The sequence below is a fragment of the Athene cunicularia genome, assembly GCF_003259725.1.
Source record: "Athene cunicularia isolate RWA chromosome 2 unlocalized genomic scaffold, athCun1 chr2_part1, whole genome shotgun sequence".
Taxonomy (NCBI): domain Eukaryota; kingdom Metazoa; phylum Chordata; class Aves; order Strigiformes; family Strigidae; genus Athene; species Athene cunicularia.
The window spans coordinates 62,516,002-62,530,835 of record NW_020799095.1 but is presented as its reverse complement, the minus strand read 5'-3'; the positions used below and the strand labels follow the sequence as shown (position 1 = coordinate 62,530,835).

Sequence of the window (14,834 nt, the reverse complement as noted above, 5' to 3'; positions counted from 1 at the left end):
AAAGGTTATAGATAATAATTGCAATGGATCACAAGACATTTCTCAGCTCTGCAGATTAAATGGAATAAGGACTTGGAATCCTGGTCCAAAAGGCTCTCAGAAAGGGTTTAATATATACACTACATAAACTTAGGCAACAGATCATAGCCAAAGACCCTAAAGAATCAGTATTGTTCATTGCGTGTCACATTCTTTCTCCCAGACCCTTACCATTCAAAAAGTTTAAATTGTTGCACTTGGATCTAAAGAGAGAGACAAACAAGCCTTACCTTAAATATGCAAGGTGGTACATGAAAGGTAGTGCATCTACACTGGGTGACCGAGTAGCAGGTCCTGCTACAAGCCGACACCAATTTAGGGGTGGCATATTTGGGAATACCTTGATTATCTAAATACTGTGCAGGAGTACGCAGAGCAGAGACATCTCAAGTCCTGATGTAAGTAGAAATTCAGTTTTGCCACTTTTTGAAGTGTGGCAACAGCCATGTGAGAAGCAGGCTTCTCCCACCTGGGGAAATTATCCCTATGCTCTAGAAAGCTCACTACAGGTTTTAATCGCAGAGTAACACTTCTTCCAAATGTGTGCCACATATATCTCCTTTAGCCAAAAATTCAACATTCATTAAGTGCTATTGGTGTCTACATTTCTAGGCTGCAGCTGTAGCTTCTGCTGAAGTCATAAGTAGTAGGTGGCTATTTTTAGCACAGCAGCCTGGAGTACCATTTGACGTGTGTTATGTTGGAGGCTGCTTCACTGACCAGAATGATAACAGTACCATACACAGGGAGCGTATTTTCCCTCTTCAGGCTAATTAAATGTGTTACGGGAGGTTCCCGATTGAGAACATTTAACTGCATATAAAATATGAAAGATATCTATCTTCCTTCACAGCTATTAATGAATCACCATTTAGATGCCTAATAAACTTGCACATTAAATTCTAATTGCATCCTGCTTCCCTCATTAGCCTGAAGCATTCTACTGGTGAAAAAAATATTCTTCTAGGACACACTACAGTGCCTGATACTCCCTGATCAAGCTAAAACCCTGAATCTGGATCTGCAATCTCAGAGCCGCCTGAAGTGGTAATTTCATTTTTTCTATTTATCACGGCCATGCAACTGCTCTGCAACCCATTTCTGACTCGCTGAGATATATATTTTCCTGCCCTGTTGCTTGCTTCATAAAAATCCTGTCTGGCACTGTAGCTCTATGGAAAATATTGTCTGTTTTCCATGTAAATGCTTCAGACATCTTAAGCCAAAGCCCAGTAAACCCATTATATATTGCTATAGTACCTGTTACTGTATCCCTCAACTGGCATTCTTGCTCCTACTAGTTTCTGCTAACATCTGCTTACACCCATTAGCAGGCAGATTTTTCACCCGTCAGTCATGTATCTAATCACCCATCCTCCACAGCTGGCTTGCCTCCTCCATCATTTCTCAGGTTGTTAAGCACAAAGGAGACAAATTTAATCACAAGTCTCCTTACAGCCTAGAAACTGCAGTTCTGCACATTTCAGTACAGATCGGTTAAATGTCCCTGTTGTCTCCTCAACCTGAGGAGTGGGACTCCCAGCCCCTTAACCTGTTCACAACCAAACCCCAGGGTATGATATTTCCCTATTTGCATTTCAGTAGAAATTAAGTAGAACAGAGATCAAAACCATTCTTTCTTAAAAGTGTACTGCTTGCACATTCAACGTGACCAACACCCGCAGTGATTGTGCAGACTCCAGTGATGGCCCGCGTATCAAAACCCCGACGTTTATGGACCACCTGCTAGAGGACACCTCTAGTCCTCCTCCCGCAATGATCATATTTACTACCTAGAGCCACAGAATACAAGGTCAATACAGGCTCAAAACTGTGATTGCTATAATGCCAGCTTATTTACTGGATTAGATACTTACTCACTCGACGGAGAGAGGATGCCAATAAGCCATTTCAAGTGAACTGCTCGCTGATAAAGTTTTTACCAGTACAGGCTGACATCAGAACAGAAACACAAGAAAAGCTCCCAATCATCAAAGCCCATAAATTGATTATTTCTGGAAGTTACATGTGAACAGATTTTGTCATTTTATTCTAAAACCCAGAGCATCATAAATATCAATGTCACATCAGGGTCTTCCAGCAGCTGAGCCATCAAGCAGCTGTACTCTCCAAAGCAAGCTAACTATACTATTAACCCCCTTGTACAAAGAATATATTCCCGAGCATGTAGTCTCTTTAGACATATCTGGGAAGCACTCCACTATAACAGGAAAGTTCATGCTCCTATCAGGAAATGCTTCTAAAGATGAAGTTCATCACAATAAGTGAAACAGAGGAACTCACTGTGAGCAGAGCAGGGCAGTGACAGCAACAGCTCTCATCCAACAAAGCATCAGGTAACACACATGTCACATCAGAGTACAGCCCAGGAAATCCCCACAAAAACACAGGAGCAGGAATAAAGGCAACTACTCCTGTAGCCTATTTTAGGAAAGGACTAAAGTCCCCAGGCTGAGACAAAGTAAAGCCCCTGCTGAGAGGGTGTGGGTGGGTTCCCAGGTGAGGGTGGTCAGGGCAATCAAAGCCTGTTAGTGCCCTCATGGCCCTCACCTGTAGCCATGTGCATTTTCAGTCCTACAAATAATAAAATGAAGCATGCAATGTGAGAAGCATTGGGAACTAACTGAAATGCTAAAACCTTCATGTTATTTGTGTGGTGCTTTAAAGGGGTAATCACAATAAATTTTGCCACTGCAAAATGTATAAAACCAGCAAACTCTTGATCAGACACAGACATCTCCTTTCAACAAAGCCAACCAGGGATCATACTGTTCCTTGCAGGATAACAGGTGAGGAATGGCGTGATTCACCGCCCAGACACTGCCAGTACAAGAGCACACAAGCCCACCCTCACTCTGACAAAGATCATAGAATGGGTTGGGTTAGAAGGGACCTTACAGATCATCCAGTTCCCGCCCCCCTGCCATGGGCAGGGACACCTTCCACTAGCCCAGGTTGCTCAAAGCCCCGTCCAACCTGGCCTTGAACACTGCCAGGGAGGGGGCAGCCACAGCTTCTCTGGGCAACCTGTTCCAGTGTCCCACCACCCTCACAGGAAAGAATTTCTTCCTTATATCCAATTTAAATCTACCCTAAGTCAGCTTCAAACCATTAGCCCTTGTCCTATCCCTACACTCCCTGATCAAGAGTCCCTCCCCATCTTTCCTGTAAGCCCTCTTTAACTACTGGAAGGTTGCTATAAGGTCTCCCCACAGCCTTCTCTAGGCTGAACAAGCTCAATAATAAGATGAATTATTGCAGATTCAAGATTGAAACTAATCCTGGAGATCTATTCTGTTTGTAGTACAATCCTTCCCTTATTTCTCCATCCCTCTCCTTCCTAGTCATCCCTGAACATCCTGCCTCCGCTTCTGTGTAACCCCACTGCTTGCTTTTCTATCTGAAGGTCACTTCGAGATGGCTGAATACAGCATGTGGTATCATTGTGCTCAACCACTGAAGCCAGCTCCCATGAGACAAAAGGAAACTTGGCAAAATTTGGGAAATTTCTGCTTTGAAAAGACCGTATGTTCATTTAGAAGTAATGGATTCTGTTCAACTTGAGTTTAATAGCTACAAGGGAAAAAAATGGACAATGGTAGTTTTGCTGGAAGTGGTGTTTTTTTTTTTTTCATTTTACATAACAAAGTTGGCTTCTGGTACATGTAATTATTTCCATCTCCAGCCTGCACAGTACAAGGTGATACAACTGAGCAAGAGGTCATGATTACTCACAGATGGTTTCCAAACTAAACTACAATGCTAAATGAAGCTAACTTACTAATGGAAATTACTAAAGCTGCCTGGAGCCCCCCAAAATGCTGGAGGCATCTTAAGGTTACAACACAGAGCTTTTTAGAGAGAACCAGTGCCTCTGAGGAGTTGAGAGCCTCCTGTGTGGTGCCAGGGGAGCTGAAGGAGGCTCAGTGGCTCACAGACCTTATAAACACACATGCTGCAACTGTGGCCAAGTATGGATTTTTGCCAGGTTATGTCAGAAATAGCTGTACCAGAGGGACATGCAAGGTTTTACACAGAGCTCCAACAGATGCTGTAAAATATTTTAGAGAAGAATCCTCTATTTTTTGAAGTTCACTTGAAAAATCACACACAGAGCTGATGTTGGGATGCTTTTAATCAAGATTCAATGCTCACATTTGTTTTTTAATAGCAGCCTTTCTAGTGAAGAACAACAATCTAAACCTCTGTAGCAACTCCTGTCCTATGGTGCAAGGCAGCTGCCTGACAGATGTCCTGCTGGGACAAAAACGAAGCACTGCAAAATCCTGTCTCAGTCACCTCTTGGTGTCCCATCTACCCTTCTGTGATATGAAAGTTCAGGCTGTTCTCTCTCTCACCAGACCATGGTGGGGTTATATACATTACTTGTAAGAAATACAAACATGATAACAGGGATTAGGAAACCCTAAGAAAGTCTGAATCCATACAATTCAATTCTAAATGAATGCACCCAAGCAATTTCCACATCTTCACTGCAGTTATGGACTTTTAGGTGAATGCAAACTATCCATTTAGTAGATCCAGATATATTATCATCATAGAATCATAGAAAGGTTTGGGTTGGAAGGGACCTTAAACATCATCCGGTTCCAGCCCCCCAGCCATGGGCAGGGACACCTTCCACTGGACCAGGTTGCTCAAAGCCCCATCCAACCTGGCCTTGAACACTGCCAGGGAGGTGGCAGCCACAGCTTCTCTGGGCAACCTGTTCCTGTGTCTCATCACCCTCACAGTAAAGAATTTCTTCCTTATATCTAATTTAAATCTACCCTCCATCAGTTTCAAAGTGTAATCTCTCCTCCTATTCCTACACCCTCTGACAAAGAGTCCTTCCTCACCTTTCCTGTAGGCTCACTAAGTACTGGAAGGCTGCTATAAGTTCTCCCCAGAGCCTTCTCTTCTTTAGGCTGAACAACCTCAACTTTCTCATCCATGTCCTTCTTATGCTGGGGGCCCCAGAGCTGGACACAGCACTCCAGGTGGGGTCTCATGAGAGTGGAGTAGAGAGGGAGAATCACCTCCCTTGACTTGCTGGCCACACTTCTCTTGATGCAGCCCAGGACACAGTTGGCTTTCTGGGCTGTGAGTGCACATTGCTGGCTCATAGTCAGTTTTCCATCCACAACCACTCCCAAGTCCTTCTCCTCAGGGATGTTCTCAATCCACCCATCCTCCAGCCTGTATTTGTGCTTGGGATTGCCCTGACCCATGTGCAGGACCTTGCACTTGGCCTTGTTGAACTTAATGACGTTTGCACAGGCCCGTCTCTTGAGCCTGTCCAGGTCCCTCTGGATGACATCGCTTCCCTCCAGTGTGTCGACAACACCATACAGCTTGGTGTCATCAGTGAATTTGCTGAGGGTGCACTCGATCCCACTGTCCATGGCACCAACAAAGATGTTAAACAGTGTTGGTCCCAACACTGACCCCTGAGGAACACCACTTGTCACTGCTCGTCACTTGGAAATCAAGGTGTTGGCCGCAACTCTATGAGTGCAACAATTCAGCCAATTCCTTATCCACTGAGTGGTCCATCCATCAAATCCACATCTCTCCAGAGACAAGGATGTCGTGTGGGACAGTGTCAGATGCTTTGCTCAAGTCCAGGTAGATTATGTCAGCTGCTCCTCCCTCATCCAACAAAGCTGTAACCCCATTGTAGAAGGCCACCAAAATTTTTCAGGAATGATTTGACCTTAGTGGAGCCATGTTGGCTGTCACCAATCACCTCCTTATTTTCCACATGCCATAGCACACTTTCCAGGAGGATCTGCTCCATAATCTTGCTGGGTAGTTCCCTGGGTCTTTTTTTCCTCTTCTTAAAAATAGGGCTTATGTTTCCCATTTTTCCAGTCGGTGGAAACTTCACTGAACTGCCACAACTTCCCAGATACAATGGATAGTGGCTTAGCCACTTCATCTTAGCCTCAGGACCCACGGATGCATTTCATCAGGTTCCATGAAATTCTGCACCTTCAGGTTCCTTAGATGGTCTCAGACCTGATCTTCTCCTACAGTGGTCAGTTCTTCATTCTCCCAGTCCCTGTCTTTGCTTTGTGTGTCTTGGGTGGTGTGGCTGGAGCACTTGCCGGTGAAGACTGAGGCAAAAAAGCCATTGAGTGTCGCAGCCTTCTCCATATCCTGGGTAATCAGGTCTCTCATTTCCTTCCAGAGAGGGACCGCATTTTCTCTAGTCTTCCTTTCACCACCATCATACCTGCAGAAGATTTTCTTGTTGCCCTTGACATCCCTGGCCAGATGTTGGCCCTCCTAACCTGATCCCTGGCTGCTGTTCCTCTGTATTCCTCCCAGGCTGCCTGTCCTTGCTTCCACTCTCTGTAGGCTCCCTTTTTGTGTTTGAGCTTGCCCAGGAGCATAGCATCTCTCCTTGTTGGCTCCTCTATCATTTGGAGAAGAAAGTTATCATCAACACATTCCAGGAACCTCATGGATTGCTTATGCCCTTCTGTGTTGTCCCTCCAACAGATATTGGGGTGGTTGAAGTCCCCCATGAAGACCAGGGATTGATAATGTAACCCTGCTCCTATCTGTCTATAGAGGGCCTCATCTGCTCAGTCTTCCTAGTTGGGTGGCCCGTAGCAGTCCCCCATTATAACATCTCCTGTCCCTGCCCTCCCTTTAATCCTGACCTGTAAACTCTTGATTGGCTCCTCATCCATCCCCAGGCAGACCTCCAGGCACTCCAGATGGTCACTGACATAGAGGGCGACACCCTCTTGCCATCTCCCCTGCCTGTACTTCCCTTCCAATACTCCAGCCAATAGGAGCCATCCCACCCCATCTCTGTGATGCCAATAAAATCATAGCCCTGCAGGTGTGTGCATGTCTCTAGCTCCTCTTGTTTATTCCCCATGCTATGTGTATTTGCATAGAGACAGTTAAGTTGGGCCCCTGTTGAAGCTGATGCTCTGGCTAGAATAATTTTGTGCTGCTCTTCAGGTGCCCTGGCTGACCTGTGATGCCTCTTCAGGCTCTGGGCATCTATTGCTGGCCCTGGCATCAAGCTGGTTGGAGTGGAATGAAGTGCCCTTCCCCTGGCACCTGTAGTTTAAAGCCCTCTTCACCAGCTTGGCAAGCCTGTGACCAAAGATGCTCTTCCTCTTCTCTGACACATGGACCCCATCAGCCCCCAGTAGATGAAGTTTCTCAAAGTGGGTCCCATGTTTTAAGTAGCCAAACCCCTGGCTGCAGCACTTCCATAACCAACCGTGGATTTGACAGATTCAATGGGTCTATGCAAACCCCTTCCCTTTGACTGGGAGGATTGATGAAAAAACTTCCTGTACCCCAGAGTCCCTTACTGCTGCTTCCAGGGCTCTTAAGTCCTTCTTGATACTCTTCAGACTTCTCCTGGCTGTATTGTTGGTGCGATGTGAAACAACAGCAGTGGATAACAGTCTGTAGACTGTACTGTATTATGTGTATTACCTTGGTATTTTTCCATTACCTAGATCTCCCAACCTATGTATTACTAACAATTATAATTATAATCAAACTGGTTTTAGCGCAAGAAGAAATTACCTGACAACACTAAAAATGAGAATGCTCTGTGAGCTATAAAACTTGGGAACTGCTCTTCAGGGTATGAATATTTCCATAAAAGAGCGATTACATTGATGAAAGCTGACCAGTAAAATAGCCTGAATAATTTGTGTATGTGTGGGGAAGGAAGTTCAGAGATAGCTCACTGGAACAGGAATGGACATTATTATAGGAAGCAATTACAAAATGGTCATATTTTTTTAAAGAGTTTGATGCTGAGCTACAGATTATTGCTGTTATAAAGAATGGCCTTGGAATCCAAGGCTGAGCTTTTAAAAAGTATTTGCTGTAACAAAAAAACCAACAAAAAGACTGGTGAACAAGACATAGCATAGTATGATACCCTTTCTCATTCCTAACTCTCTTAAGATTTGGTAACGTTTTAATGCCAGCATATTTCATGACTTGAGAAATAAAACCCAAATGATTTTGTCATCACTATTCCCCCCAAGAGACACATACCTCTGGCCCTTTCACTAGATACCAGCATACTTCAACTCTATTTTGCTCATGCAGTTAATAGCAAGGACTGATACACACAGGCAGCATGCCAAAGGGAGAAGCCAAAGTTGCAGAGAAAATAAAAAACAGCTTTTTAACAACATGGCTTGCATAGAAAGTGGCTTTGCACTGCGGAGAGGGGTTTGAGGATGAAATCATGCTGCCACTCATTTCTGTTAGAATCATGAGTGGGATAACTAATAAATAATGCTGAGAATTACATGTTCTTGTTAGGTTTCTGCACCACTGAGACGGATGGCAGCACCTCACATCCCCTGAGGTATTTTTTTGCTGGGTTCTGCAGATCTGGGCATGAGGGATTTTACCAGCTACAATGGCTTCACAGGGGAGAGGTCTTGTTTAGAAATCTAAGAGATGGAATTTTATTTCAGCTACATTCTTCTTAAGTGACAAAAGACTGGTGTTTGTTTGTTTGGTGGTTTGGTTTGTTTTTTGGTTTGTTTTTTTTTTTTTGCATGTAATAATGCAACAAGAACGGAATTATGCACCATGTTTTATGCCCCCAGAATATCAGAGTACCTGTTTAACTGTGGCAAAATTAAATGTACTTCCAAAACACCCAGCACAAAAATTCTGAGCACCCAGCATCTGAGTCCTGAGGCCACTCACAGACCTGGCTGTCCCTGCCTGCCCCTGGGTTCCCCTCACCTGTCCATGGCCCACGACCCCACGTCAGCCCCCCATCAGGGCTGTCACCCCTGTCCTAGCAATACCACAGCGGGCCCATGTCCTGGCCCGTCCTTGGCTCATCCCCGTCCCCAGGGAGGTGCCTGATGCCCGGGGCTGCCCCATTGCCCCCAGTACCCCACTCCCCAGCCCTCACAGCACCCTGACGTCCAGCTTGAGAAACTGGAAATGCAGAAAAGGAGGAAAACTTGCCCAAATAATGAAAGGGAAACTCAGTTATCACAGCGTGTGTTAAGCACTATAAGCAAAGAATTGCAAGGGATGTTTGATTCCCAACTGATTTATAAATTGTTTTGCCGGCATCAGCCGCAGAGACCCTTTCCAGGCAAACCTTGCCAGGCTAGGCACAAGGCCCTCCCTCAGGCACCAAGCCCAGCAGTAGTTCAGTGCCCTTCCCTGCAGCCAGGACACTGGGGCACTGGCGAAGCCTGGGCACGAGGCGCCTGCGGCTGCCGCCATGGCCCCAGCAAGCGCAGGGAGGGGAAGCCCTGCACGCTCAGCCTGCTTGCTGAGATGTTTCTTTCCAGTTAATGTGACAGTCACTGTGCAGCAACACAGTGAGACTGGGCTTCGCTGATAGCTTTTGCCTGTGTGTTTATGCCCACAGTATGTCAAGAGGATTGTTTATATAAAACCATAAAAATGGTCAGAGCATTGCCATACAGAGAGATGTGCGTTAACTGCCCATCACAATGGTTACAAGCCCTGTATAAACTCACTCTCCTACTCCTTTTCAGGACCAGGTGATGAAATGGCCATTTCCCCACCACCTACTGTGAAAAAAGGGAGGGGAGAACCTGCCTGTGCTCCAGAAAGCCCTGCCCCTGCCTGGGCATCAGTTTGTGTCCAACACCCCAGCCAAGGATTTCTGTAGACACACAGTCTTTCCAACAGATGGGATCCACAAAGAAGTGCCAGCAGCCCAGTGACAACCATCCATGAACAAAAATTAAGGTAAATCCCTGAAGCAGAGAGATTTCAGGATGAATCCCTGTTTCTCCAGACCTTTTTTCTCTCAACCCCCCAACACAGAAGCAGCTTCATAAAGACAAGGACGTTATTTTTCACTCACTAATGTGAAAGAAGAGGAAATAGCTAAGATACATTTTTAGATATTTGCTTTGTTGAAAAATAAATTTTCTTCTGTGAGGGGCTCTGTTGTGACACAAATCCTCTGGCTTAAAAATTCCTCAAAATGGCTCTGTGGAAGGAAAAATGCATGCAACCCTCCTGACCCCCAACAGACTTTTGCAAGGCTGTTCTAGAAGAGAGCCACTCCAAGAGAAGAAACACATCTGACCCACAGAGCACTTGGGGTTCCACTTTGCCAACTTTTATTTGCTTCTGAGCACTTGATGCTTCAGCTGAGGCAGGTGCCACAGGCCCAGTCTCCTCTCACTTGGTGTAATGCAGAGGACATTACCAGAAAGCCAAAAAGAGTGTCCCAAGCCCTGCATGAAGGGCTGGCAGGACAGAGCAGAAGGTACAGATCTGCTCCTCAGTGGTCTTGTGCCCTCTGGCACTGTGGGTGAGCTGCGTGACAGTCCAGCCCCATAGAGTAATTCAGAGTATTATAAAACTTGAGATGGAAAACTGCTGGCCCAGAATAGAAGGGAGAAAATACTAGAGCATGGCAAAAGTGAAAATCTCAGATGGAGCTTTCCTTTTGTCAGCAGAGTGAGAACAGCTCTCTGCTCCCCAGAAAATCCTCCAACAGGGCCATGTCCACTCTTTCATCACTAACACATAAGCTTAGGGCTATTTTGTCTTTAATGAGTGATAGGGTTACATCTTACTACATATTCACAATGCACATGCATTTGTAGTTGTGCAAACATTTTTACTTCATACCTTAGCCCTTTATCACATTATATCAATTGAGGAATATCTTTACTCTTCAGCACTGGCTTAACCAACTAAATTTTTAACCATAAGCTTTACACCAAGGCTTTATTCTGCCTTGATGGCAAAACATGCTCTTCTGACTGAAGATTTTTCATAATTACCTATGTTTAAGCTGCTACACTACAGGCCCATCCTCTGGATCCAACATCCCTTCCACAACTAAAGTGTGCAGAATTACTATATTAACCCATGTGCTGTTATAAGCAACGGTCTCTTTATATAAACATTGTCACGACATGCTAGCAAACAGAATGGAAACTGAAGCACAGTTGGGAAAGTTGAGCATTCTGCTACATCAAAAGACAAAATTTAATGGAATGGTGTCTTGCCAACGAGTTTAGACTATCTTCTTACAGGATGTTACTAGTCTATAATTAGAGCTGGTTGAAAAGAAAAAAAATATAAAAAATTCTCTCTGTTCCTTTTCAGTCATGTGTTCAAACTAGGATTTTTTTTTGATCAACATTAAGGTATCTGTACATATGAAACAACCATATGCATAATTCATACTCTGAACTTCTCCCAGTTGTAGAGACCTGATCCACATTAGAAAGTTGCAGTGATTTAACCAAAGAAGGATTTTTACATCAACTCTGTGGACAAAGTAATACACGTGGTCATTTGCATTCCTTTGATTTATCAAATAAACATATTTCAGCTAAGAGAAATAAATCACATGACATCATCTCTGGAAAATACTTGATCAAAATGGCTTTTGAAAAATCCAAATGAAATGCGTGTAATTTGCATTTGTAGATTAATTCCTTTGCATTAGAGTCCCCCTTCCCTGAAGACTTTACTGTGCATGCAGCTTACCTGGTTATCATATTGTACATTTTTAAAATTAGCAATACTTCTCTCTTTTGTAATCCATATATTTTAAAGTGCTTTAAAAAGGATAAGTAGTTATCATGTGGTTAAACATTCATAGGAAAATACAAATGAATTAGGGGACAATATTGTATCAAATGCCAATGACCCTTGGTGCTTTTTGAAATATTACTCAAGCAAAAATCAGGGATATGGAGACAAAGTAGAATTACCCATAGTAGGCTGACAGCAGGGCCAGGAATTGAAATCAAATATTCCAATTCCCAGACCAATGCATATGTTTACCAGATCCATTTCCACCCCATCATGGTTAACTAAAAGCACTTTTACAGAAGAGTTAAAACTAATGGGAGTGAAACAGACAAAAATCCTTCTCAATTCTAATTTAAGGGTTTGCTCAGAAAGCTTTTGCAGGAGTGAGAACATATCCCTTTCTATTTCAGAAATCTAACATACAGGAATCCGCTTTATCTTCAAAAAGAATAACTGTCAGATTTGATTTCACTTAGGGTCTTGAAAATGCAGAATTCCTCCACTAAACTTAGTAGCATTAAACCACATACGCCTAGACACAAGATCAACACTTAGGCAGAGAGGTTTCACATGGGTATGCACCATATCTACAGTATGGGCAGTGCATGGAGCTCAGAAAGGAATGCTGAAACTCAGAATGTTTCCAAAACTACTAGAAAAAGAAAGAGGATCTGGCATGTCTGCGAAAGCATCCTCAAAAGAAAAGAAAAAAAAAAAAAGCCACTGTTTTAAGCTGCAAAAGTGTACTGAAGGTGAGTTATATTTTATTTCATTAAAATATATTTTAAAAACATACTGTGTAAAAGAATTAGGATTCTCAATAATTTATTATTTACATTAGCAAATTCCATTTGACTGTTATTCTATAGATAGAAATTAAAAGTCTGCAGAAGGGAGTTGTATCAACTTCTTCAGGACGAAGCAAGCCCCTTTGCCAAGAAACATGTCCAAAATGCATTCCCTCCCATTTCGATCCCTTCAAATTCATGTTTGCAAACAGATCGCAAAAGGCTCAATGAAAGGTCACATTGGCAAGTGCTGAGCACGCACAGTGACAGCCGGGATTTGGGAGCGCTCTGCAAGAGAGAGACCCTGAGGAGATTTTAATGTTGCACTACTCAGTAGTCAAGAGGCTGCAGGGTCCAATCGCACTCTTGCTCCCACTGTCCTACCTCCACTGAAATCCATAGCATAGACAACAAAGTCTGCACCAAGCCCCGCAGGCTGGATCTCGGGAAGCGAGACAGATTCCTTGAGTCAGGCTGGCAGTGGAGTGTAGACACACTGTAGCTTATCATTCTTCTTCAGTCCAAACACAACATAAATCTCATTGTCTTCCTCCCTATCTCCCTGGGGAGAAATTTGCATAGGGAATTATCTTTCTGATGTAAACAACTGTAAGCACCATTCACATTTGCTGGTCCACGTGAAAAAAAATCATATCCAAGTGCCTGCCATAGCCTTGACCCTTCTTAGCAGGGCAGCTCAGCTTTCCCATCAGCTTTCCAGATCTTTGAAATCATATGGGTACCCAAATGTCATGCACAGTCCATTGCAATGCCAGCTGCTGTCTGCTTTACTGTTCCACGAAAGAGTAGTTGCCTCTTCAGTGATTATATAAAACCCCATGATTAAAAGAAGTAAAGCGGTCAGCTCATGTGTTCTGATTCCTGGAGGCACTCAATGGTATTTCTGACATCTCGTGTAAGGCACCAGTCATCTGGTAGCTGAGTAAAAAGTGACCTGCAAGACCTCCATTAAGCAACCGCAGAGGGAACTGACAAAATTCAGCTGGTTTGCTCGTCTTCTTGCTTACAATAGCATAAAAAGTGTGGTCACGCCATCTGGGGAAGTCTCTGGTGGTATCCTAAAAGAGGAAGCCTCAACTTGCACTGCAAGCCAAGGAGCACGGCTGACAGCAAAAGCTTCTGATGGCCATGTCAGAGTAGCAGAGATTTCCTTGAGCACCAGGAGGCCTCTGCTGCCTTGCTTTCATGGAAAACGAGTTTGTTGTCAACAGCGAAGCAGTTAACCTCCTTACAAGATGTCTCCACAACACAGAATGAATGGCCAGCTTTGTGGCGTACTTGCTGCAACTTCTTTGATTTTGGTCTTGCCTGTGCAACCTTCTTCACAGATACGCAACGCCGGAGACAGCAGAGCCTATGGACAAAGAGGTTGGCTGGATGCTGGCTGACTGCATCCTCAGTCCAGAATATCAGTTTCAAATGGGACCAGGTGGTAGTATGTCAAATTGGTTACATAAGCTGTTGGATCATCACTGTCTTCTAGCTCTGAGGTAAAGTCACTAACACTTTCGAACCTAAGGAGAAATAAATAAAGGCATTAAGTCATTAATGTTTGTTCAGAAAATCAAAGTCAAAGGAATTGGAAGAAAAGTACTGAGGGAGTGGGAAAAGGCTAGGCTAGCTGAAGACTGATCCCTGGAAATGTTAAGAAAAGATATTTGGGAGGGGACTACTCGAAAAATGGGCTGCAGACAAGAACACTTCTGCTGGTACTGCAAGTTAAAGTTCTGAGTAAATGTAATTTGTAGACTTGCTTCACACCAGAGCAGTGTTGCAGCAGAAGTATTTCTAATGCTCGCAGCTTCAGCTTTGGGAAGCCCACTTTGCAAGGCAAAGATCTAGAGTCCCAACCCTTCCAAAGTGTCAGTATCTCACTCCCTCTCTTGGCAGCCTGAAATTCAACCTCACACTAGAAGTTGTCAAAGAAGGTCCATGCAGATCAACTATGAATCATGAAGCTATAGTTTCTCTGACATCAGCCTACATATCATTACGCTAGAATAACCTACTGGAGACACCAGCAATGGCATCTACTGTCATTTTCATAAACCAAGATTCAACACTTCCTAGAGAGAGTTGAGAAGTAAATGGAAACCACTGGTTTCCATGTCCTTAAATAGAAAGCCTGTTTCTTTATACCTATGGAAATGAATGGGCTGAAGATTTTGCTTTCAGTAAAACAGTATGGTTACTCCCTTTGAAAACTGCTAAAACACAGCTGCACAGCACACTAGCAAAGCAAGTTCTCATCTCTTTCAATAGTGGTTGTGAGAGCCGAGCAACCAGGCCTGTGAAAAACTAAGACAAACAGCCTGGGAAAGCAAAAGTTGAGGCTGATTGAAGATTTGCCTCAAACACTCCCAAGACAAAACTCTGAGTCACAGGGTGATTTCTGTGGAGGCC

The 14,834-nt window shown here is 43.9% G+C and overlaps 1 protein-coding gene across 1 annotated transcript in view; it reads right to left on the bottom strand.

Moving 5' to 3' along the window:
• Positions 1-12,363: 12,363 nt before the first annotated feature.
• The window catches only part of PXDC1 (PX domain containing 1), a 13,538-nt gene continuing 11,067 nt past the window's right edge, over positions 12,364-14,834 (bottom strand). Inside the window, exon 4 of the mRNA XM_026843499.1 lies at positions 12,364-13,945. Coding sequence (XP_026699300.1) covers positions 13,828-13,945 — 118 coding nt within the window. The 3' untranslated portion in view covers positions 12,364-13,827. The remainder of the gene's footprint in view (positions 13,946-14,834) is intronic.